We start from the raw sequence: 8,933 nt of genomic DNA, 5'->3' as shown, positions 1-8,933 counted from the left end.
AAAATATTTTAAAAACCCCACAAGGATGAAGGAATTGTGAAGGAAGAAAGAAACAGGCATAACTATTGGTGATAAATACCATTGTCATTATAAGACTGGAAACTTGAAGGAGGAGCTTACCGTTAAAAAATTAAATTCAGGGTGATTATTTTGAACTCCTTAGTTATAGGTTAGTGTTATGCTCAAGATCATACAACAAGTAAATGACTAAAGCAAAATTTGAAACCAGGTGGTCAGACTCTAGAGCTTGTGTTAATCACTTTCAGTTACTACCTTTCAAAAGTAATGGAAACAAGTTTCCAGACAATGTTAACGAGAGAAAATCAGAAAAGGCTTTAAGTCAACAGCTTGTATTTCTAGTGCATTATGGACCTAACTTCTATGGCCTCATCCCTCTCCTTTCTTAGTAGGAGAAGCTTTGGCAGAGTTTGTAACCTGGGATCCATGGATTTGCTTTCAAAATCCACTGATGCGTGATTCTTATGCGTGATTCATGTTTGTGTTAGTATCTATTTCTCTGGGGAGATAGGCTATGTTGTCTTTCATCAGATTCACAAATGGATTCTTGACCCAAAAAGCTCCACCCAAGAAAGAATAGCAACTATAATTTATTAAGCTCTTACATTTATTGGGTGCTGCTCTCAGTTCTTTACATGGCATCACCACACTGACTTTTCGTGACAACTCTATGGAGGAGGAATTATTAATCCCCATTTACAGACAAGAAAACTGAGGCACAGAAATGGGCTTACAGTCTCAGTTAGCAAGTGGAAGAGTGTAAATGCAGATAGTTGAGTGCCTTAGCTTATACTTCTAACCAATTATAATGTGGGGGCAGCATTTTGGTATCCTCAGAACTATTACCTTTAGCCATAAGATAAAAAATTTTTTTAATGTTCTAAGCAAGGGCATTTAGGTATAGCATAATCCCCAATGTTTTGTACTTTCTCTCTTTACACATTTACCACCACCTACCAAACTACTCCTTTTGGCATGCAGCATTTCTATTCCAGAGGGCCTGATTGAATCTCACTCTAAATATTTTCCACTAAGGCCTTTGAAAGTCCTCATGTTAACAGTATCTTCAGTAAGTGGGTTGTAGTTCTAGTGCATAAACATCCTTTCAATCATTAGTGTATTAAAGCTCAAATGAGTAAGAAACTAATAATAATTACAATGAACCTCATGACAAATCGTAGGAAGAAAAGTCCTGTCAGTACTTCTGATAAAAAATGGGAAAGGTGCTGAAGGCAGCTTTCCATCAGAGTGCTTCTTGATTTATGGACCTTTGCTTTATTCAATTTAAGAGCTGATGAAATTATTGCCCCCAACCCTTGCCAAATAGTCACAGAAACACATTACCTATTTGAAAGAACAATTCCACCAGTTAGTTATAAAATTTAATTGTAAAGAGCAAGCAGTGGTTATCGGTCAAACCAATCCACATTAATAGCTTTGAAGTGTGCAGACACTAGTTCTTAAATAAAGGTGACAAATACCAATCAGATTCTTATAACACTGTTCAGGATCTAAATAAACGTGATTCTGGACATAATTCAATCTACAAGGCTAATTGAATGATAGTGCAATCATCAATAATTAAACCAAAGGCATAATTTTCCAAATCACTTTTAAACAGAATAAATTCTAGCTTTTTTAAGGTCTAAAGCTACAAAAAACTCAAAGCAATCTATTTTTCTACCTGAGATCAAAACAAGTTTCTTTTTCCCCATCTAAACATAATTCTTGACATTGAGGTAAATCTGAATTCACGTAATATACTTTGTCAAACTTTTCCAAAAAATTTTAAGCCCTGCTTTAGAGAGAAATGCTCATGTTACACATACATATTTACATATTTTTTTCTTCAAAGACTAATGACAAATTTAAGAGGTTAATAGGCATGTAATGGGACCATAATACTACTAATAATGTGAAAATAAAAAGTCATTCATTTATACAAAGTGTTCCTGTATGGTGCAGAATGAAATGGGATCACTGTCTATGTACATACACAAATCACCAAATGTTCAGAAACTAAGCCCACTTTGAGAAAAGTCATTCTATTTTTTTGGAGCCGAGGTTGCCAAGTTGTGATGATTAACAAAAATATTGTGTATAAAAGCTCCAAAACCAAGTATTAGCCTAAATTGGCAATAACTGCAACTTAAATGAAAAATTAAACCCAACTAGATCTTTACTCTGGCTATGCAACTTTTGCTTTGTGGCCTGCAGGTTTTACTGCGGTAACAACCTCTTCTCTCTCGCCTCTCCTCCTTGTGCTCCCCCTGCCTCCAGCTTCCTTCTTCATGGCTGTCTTTGGCAATGCTTCCAAATCTTGAAAGCAAAAGAACCTGCTAAAGTAAATGAGGAGGATGAAAAATAACACTATATATGATGTACAAAAACCAATCTAAGACTATGGACCGAGAAAAAAAAAAGGTACTAGAAGGAAGGCTGAGCAGTAGTGTACCCTCAAGGGAAAGAGAACGTAAAAGAATAGGGGGTCTGTACTCCTGGCCTTCTTGCACATTATCTCCTGATTTAGAAGAGTGTGGAACCAAAACGTCAAACTCTGAAAAGATAATGACTTTGAAGGAGGAGCTAGAGAAGTGAATACACGATAAAGAAGTACAGCAGCAGCTTTAGCTGTCAATGAGTTTCTTTGCTCTAGCATTGGCAACATCAATACGATCTTTGTTGGTGTCAGCCTGAAAAAAAGAAAAAGGTACCAGCATTATGTTACAAGGTAACTTGCTCTAATAAAAGTTGAATTTCATACACCTGGAGTAAATGACACACTGAGAAAATTCAGGAAACATATAGTCACATTACAAAACTCATTCCGGGCAAGAAGAGAGAGAACATGAAATTCATTTGGGAAAACCGGGAATATAAAGGTTTAACAGAAGGTTTAGCAGAAGAACTTGCCAGTATTTCATGAATTCTGTAACATTTTCTCATAGTTTAACTGGGATGTATCTTATAATCAATGCCATTTTCGATGCAATGAAATTAAGAATGCTTTCTGCTATAGAGGAGGACATTGTGGGAGTCCCCTGAACTGAATCATAGAATCTTATCTGAGACTACTCTAGGTCTAACCCAGAGAGACTGAAAGAACCTTCCCCAAGATTTTTGTAACAGATGTATTATCATCCACATTAATATCTGACCACAGGACAGCTTTGAAAGCATCTTATGAACCACTGTTTGCCTCCATGAAATCCACCATTAAGTGACTCAATAGAACTAAGCTTAAAAACTCATCCCATCCTGTAAGGGACCCTGAGATTTTTAATGAAATAACAATAACAAGAATGGCTTTTAGCCATGGCACATCCAAACACTGAATACAATTTCATTTTCAGTATCTTTTATATCATGTGAAGAAAAAAAAATAGCAATTCCATCTTATCTTTACCCATAGGACCCTGTTTTGTGTGTCCACTCCACAAGAACTATTCTGCAGAACTGATTTTCACTTAAAGACTCATGAGATGAGGATTTAGGAACTTACTAATTTGTTAGTAACAAAATAAAACTCCAAAAGCTAACTCATTCACTCAAGGGAAAAAAAATATAGCCCTCCCAAAGGTTAGAGTAGACTCTAAGCTTCGTGTGTGAAATTTTAAATAAAACCACTTCATTCTAAGGTCTTGGTTTCAAAATGAACCAACTGCCATGAACAAGAGATAGGAGGACCTGGCTATAATTTTTCAATGTATTAGAAATCCCATCTCATCAAAACTGTAAGACCTGTGAGGACAGGATCTTCTCTTATTGCCCCCCCCACCCCAAGTATCAAGCACAGATGTCCATTACTAAAGTGTCTCAAATTCCTATGGCATGAAGGAGCATTTACCTTTTCTGTGATCCGGTCTATTCGTCGATTTTGAGCCTCAATCTCATTGCCCATGTCTAGGGCCATGTTCTTTAGGTTTCCTAGGATACTGCCCACTTGAGTCAGGTTCTCTTCCATCTCATCCTCTCTGGCATCGTTAGTTATACTATCACAAAAAGACAGTTAATTCAGTACTTTTTGGTGAATTATAAAAATGGACTAAATCTCGATTTAGTTTTCATAAAAATAAGTAACCAAAATGACCTCAGCAAGCGTTAGACCCATGGGAAGGTAGGTTACCATTCTCAGAAAACATTCTGTAGTAAAAATTGAAAGACTGACCAAGAGAACGCAATGTCTTAAAGCCATGTAGGAGAAGAAACAACTCTAGAACAATGGTTCTCAACGAGTGATCACAGCGTCACCTGGGAACTTATGAGACATGAAAACATGCAAATTCTCACACTCTACTACAGATCTACTGAATCAAACTGGAAGTGGATCCCAGGATTCTATGTTTTAATAAACCCCCAGGTGACTCATGCACACTAAGTCTAAAGAACCACTGCTGTAAAACAGGTTGCAAAACTCTGGCCCAAAGGTCAAAGCTGGCCTGCCACCTTATGGAGTTATTCTTAGAAAATATATTATAAACCCTAAGGAGTGAGTGTGGAAGCAGCTGAAACATCAGCAGCATTCCTGTTCTCGGGCTTTTGAACACAGGGGCCCGGTAGGAGCAGGACCCCATGATCCCCAGGAGCAGGGCATAAGTTAGGAGCTATGAAAGAATGTAACCCTCCGTCCCCCCTTTCTGTACCTGGCGATTGCCAGCCCAAACATCCCACTCCTCCCTTATCCCATGACTGACTCCCTGCGTGCCTACGTGTAGGGGAAAATGCAAGCCTGCTTCAAGATATTTGCCATCCCTTTGTACTCCTTTCCCATGCTCGGAAGCATCTGTCCTTGCTTTTCTGATAAAAAAACAAAATAAAAGCTATGTGCAGGATTCAGCAGCTGCTGCTCTCCCTTGCAGAGGCAGCCCCGCATGGCCACTCAGATTGGTGTCTGAGAACTTTATTTCAGTGTGCGACAACACCACCTGATTCTGTAAAAAAGGTTTTATTCAAATACAGCCACACTTATTATTTGCTTACATATTGTTTATAGCTGCTTTCACCCTACAACAACAGAGTTGAGTAGCTGCAATGGACACCAGCCTGCAAAGTCTGGAGTATTTACTATCTGACCCTTTACCAATATCTGACGCCTAACTGACTGAGCCACCCAGGTGCTCCTGCATGATACATTTTAAAACACATTCTCCTATTTATAGAAGTAAAATATGCTTACTTGGGTAATTTTGAAAGTACTGAAAAACATAAAGAAAAGTTAATCCATCAATGAAAGTCAAGTACCACAGTCAACATTTTGTCAGAAGGCAGATTATAAAATGCATTTTTCAAATGGAATAAACACTGTTTCTAACTGATGAATTAGGGCTCATGTACAACACCCCCCATCCTCCTGAGTGAGCCATTCATTTAGGAAAGGGATAAAGAGCATCAGGAGGAGCCGGCATACCGTTTAATGTAGCCACCGCTAGCTGCTCCAGTGGCTGGTGGTTGAGGCTGACCGTTGGTCACTCGGCCTGGCTGCTTAGATACGACACTGCTAGGAGAGTTGTCTCCACCATCTCCCCATGTTGCCTTGTAGGCCTTACCAGACTCAAAGTTCTTTGTCCTGTATAAGTCAGGAGTGTAGAGAGATACGGAAAAGCAGGAGGGGAAGAAGTGTAATTATTAGTGCTTTTTACCTTCAGGACGACTCTAGCGCCCTTAGCACAAAAGCTACCTACAGCTAGATCCACATTAGCTCTACTATGCTCCGCTACAATACGGTATATGAAACAGATGAATTGTGTAAGCCCACTGACATTAAACACTTTTTTAAAGGTTCAACTATTTCCACAAAATGTTCACTAAGCAGTTAGCAAGTAGCAAATTATTTGACTTTTCAGGTTCCCCTAGCCTTTGACAGGCTTCAGAAAAGAAAATAGGGGATACCAGGACCAAAAAATTCCTTAGGAAAGGTGTTCTGGCGTTCCGTGGAGGGATCTCACAAGTTGATGAGGGATGGAAGAGAAAGAAGGCTGAGTGGGCAATACTCAGACCCCAGGTGCCCACTTATTTGAACCAGAGTAGATCCAGCTGATTCAGTTTTTTAAAGTTAGAATTTTGCATTAAATTAAAAAAAAAATCATGAAAGAAAGGCATGAATTATTTCCAAATTGAACAGTCAGTGATAACCATCTTGACCACATTGGTACCAGTTACAAAGCCTTTGATTTAGGGCTTTTTCATTTAAGATTTTACTTTTCCTCCTTTAAAAAAAGATGATCCTAAATCCAGGCCTCTTAAAAATAAAAGTATATACTTTAGATGTAACTGATATAGTCAAAGCCAGAATTTTATCTAGGGATTTACTACTCAAACTGGTAATAATGGCAAGGAAAAAAGCCTTGTAAAGTGACTTTTAAATGACTGTTACAAAAAAATAACACAAAACTTTTTTACTGATTATTTGGCTAGGTACAATTTTCACTCACACAATTTTAATTTTTACTTTTCTATAAACAAAAAGGAGTATATAGTTATAATATTGGTCTCTGATTTATTCCACATAATGTTAATAAGGAAGTCTCAAAACTGCAAAAACAGAGGAGATTTTTATGAAAATGGTAGTTCTTTCCTTAATAGACATAAGGATTCCTTTTTGGCAAACCTAGAATCGGCTCTTAAACCTTAATCATTAATGCTACAGAAAGGGTGCTACTACCTTTTTTATAAGAGGTACTGAAAAGGCAAATATATCTATGAACACTGAAAAGCTAATCAAAGTGCCTTTCTTGGTTCCACTTTAAGTTCTCACAGTTTCCTACTTGTGCTATGTTTAATTAATTAATCAATTTATTAACAAGCCATGTTAAATCTGTCCTGGAACAAGGTGGGATATACCTTTTCTAAACGAATATTTATATATAATTATCTGTTAGTTTGGTGAAACCCATTTACATGTATTCCTTTTTAATAAGGTAAGTTCTCAGACAAAATTCTAAAGCAGAGGAATACCTAGTAAACAGCACGTAAGTTTATCAGAAAGTGAATAACCAGATGTAGTAATAGAAGTAATATAAGACAAGTGCAGCTTTTATTGGGATGTCAGATTGTAGAACAAGTGAAAGAGTGAGGGCTGGAATTCAAAAGTCACTATATGAATGATATTATGTTTCTGAGAGTCATAGTACATAAAGAGTAGACTGGGACAGGACCTGCCAGCTCCTGGTCTATCAAGGAATATATACATGCTCCAACATCCTTCTCAACCTTAAAAGATTTGAAATTCCTTTAAGTTTTTGAGAATTCTTCCTTCCATAATTAGATACAAGGGGCTTAGGATGCAAATGAATTGTTTTAACATGATATTATGAATGAGTTCCAATTAAATCATGGTCTGTGTTATAAACAAAGAATCAGAATGGTTATCAAATCCTTCTCCCTTTAAGAGAACTGGATCCTAGAAGATGTTCTTCTAATATTAAGGGGAAAAGGAATAAAAAGCTGACACTGAATTTTTCCTTCTACAGCTTTGCATTGGGTTGTCATGTTTACTTTCTTTTTTTTTTTTTTTTTAAAGATTTTATTTATTTATTTGAGACAGAGAGAGTGAGAGAGAGAGAGCACATGAGAAGGGGGAGGGTCAGAGGCAGAAGCAGGCTCCCTGCCGAGCAGGGAGCCCGATGCGGGACTCGATCCCGGGACTCCAGGATAATGACCTGAGCCGAAGGCAGTCGCTTAACCAACTGAGCCACCCAGGCGCCCCTCATGTTTACTTTCAAATGAGTTGGGGAAAAAAAACTGCACTTTTCTCATGCAGTTATGACATATTCTCCACGTTTATGAAGAGGTGATTTTTTTTTTTAAAGATTTTATTTATTTATTTGACAGAGAGAGACACAGTGAGAGAGGAACACAAGCATGGGGAGAGGGAGAAGCAGGCTTCCTGCTGAGCAGGGAGCCCGATGCAGGGCTCAATCCCAGGACCCTGAGATCATGACCTGAGCCGAAGGCAGACGCTTAACGACTGAGCCACCCAGGAGCCCCTGAAGAGGTGATTTTTAAATGGTGCTCATTTTGTATCTTCATCCACATGACTCCTCCATGTCTCTTTCAGCACGTGCACTCTAGGTAATGCCTTCCAGTTTACCCTGCCACTTGCCATCACCCTGGATGGAGTTTGTCCCACAAGGTGGAATACCCTTGAAAGTTACCTGTTTTTAAGGAATTGTCAAGTAGCTGCCCATCTAATAATAATGATGATGATAATGGTTTTAATCTTGTTTGTCTTCCTTCAAAGGGTCTTAAATGCTTTATTTTTTTTTTTAAGATTTTATTTATTTGTCAGAGAAAGAGAGAGATCGCAGAAGCAAGGGAGCGTGGCAGGCAGAGGGAGAAGCAGGTTCCCCGCTGAGCAAGGAGCCCAATCCAGGACTCAATCCCAGGACCATGAGATCATGACCTGAGCCGAAAGCAGATGCTTAACCGACTGAGCCACCCAGGCATCCCCAAAGGGTCTTGAATGCTTTAAAGGCAATATTTCCCAAACCTGACTGAACACAAGGCAACCTGGAAGCCTTCGAACACAGAGATGCATAAGTTACATGCTAAAAATTTTTAGTATGTATGGGGTAGAGCCTGGGAATCTTTTATTGTTATTATTGTTTTATTTAAATTCAAAAGCTCATATAGCTTCCCAGCCAGGGAAAAGAAACACTGTCTAAGGGACTGCCAATCTCTTGTAGAAAGAGTATTTTAGTTACTCCAGTAGTCTACCTTAGTATTTCTATATATTGGGACACTGAGAATTAATCTGGACAAAGCAAAAGTACACACCAAGAATTTTTCTTTTTTTAAAAGGCTACAAAATTGTAATATATTGACCTGAATCCCAATCCTAGACCTGTCATTCTATTGCTGTAGAACCTTAAGCAAACTTCCATTATTTGGCTCAGTCAGGTTTGGGAAATACTACC

The 8,933-nt window shown here is 38.2% G+C and overlaps 1 protein-coding gene across 4 annotated transcripts in view; it reads right to left on the bottom strand.

Annotated features, from left to right (window-relative positions):
- Nucleotides 1-1,387: 1,387 nt before the first annotated feature.
- SNAP23 (synaptosome associated protein 23) overlaps nucleotides 1,388-8,933 on the bottom strand; it is a 36,032-nt gene continuing 28,486 nt past the window's right edge. For 3 of the 4 annotated variants that reach the window (XM_081831008.1, XM_006731695.3, XM_081831009.1), the window contains 3 exons: nucleotides 5,426-5,584; nucleotides 3,866-4,010; nucleotides 1,388-2,711 (listed from right to left, as the gene is read on the bottom strand). In XM_081831008.1, the coding sequence (XP_081687134.1) occupies nucleotides 2,646-2,711; nucleotides 3,866-4,010; nucleotides 5,426-5,584 (370 nt within the window). In that variant the 3' untranslated portion in view covers nucleotides 1,388-2,645. The remainder of the gene's footprint in view (nucleotides 2,712-3,865; nucleotides 4,011-5,425; nucleotides 5,585-8,933) is intronic. The other variant, XM_081831010.1, reaches the window with a different exon arrangement.

Source organism: Leptonychotes weddellii, chromosome 9, assembly GCF_054177405.1.
Source record: "Leptonychotes weddellii isolate Sample4059 chromosome 9, ASM5417740v2, whole genome shotgun sequence".
NCBI classification, from domain to species: Eukaryota; Metazoa; Chordata; class Mammalia; order Carnivora; family Phocidae; genus Leptonychotes; species Leptonychotes weddellii.
This window is presented reverse-complemented; position numbering and strand designations above follow the sequence as displayed.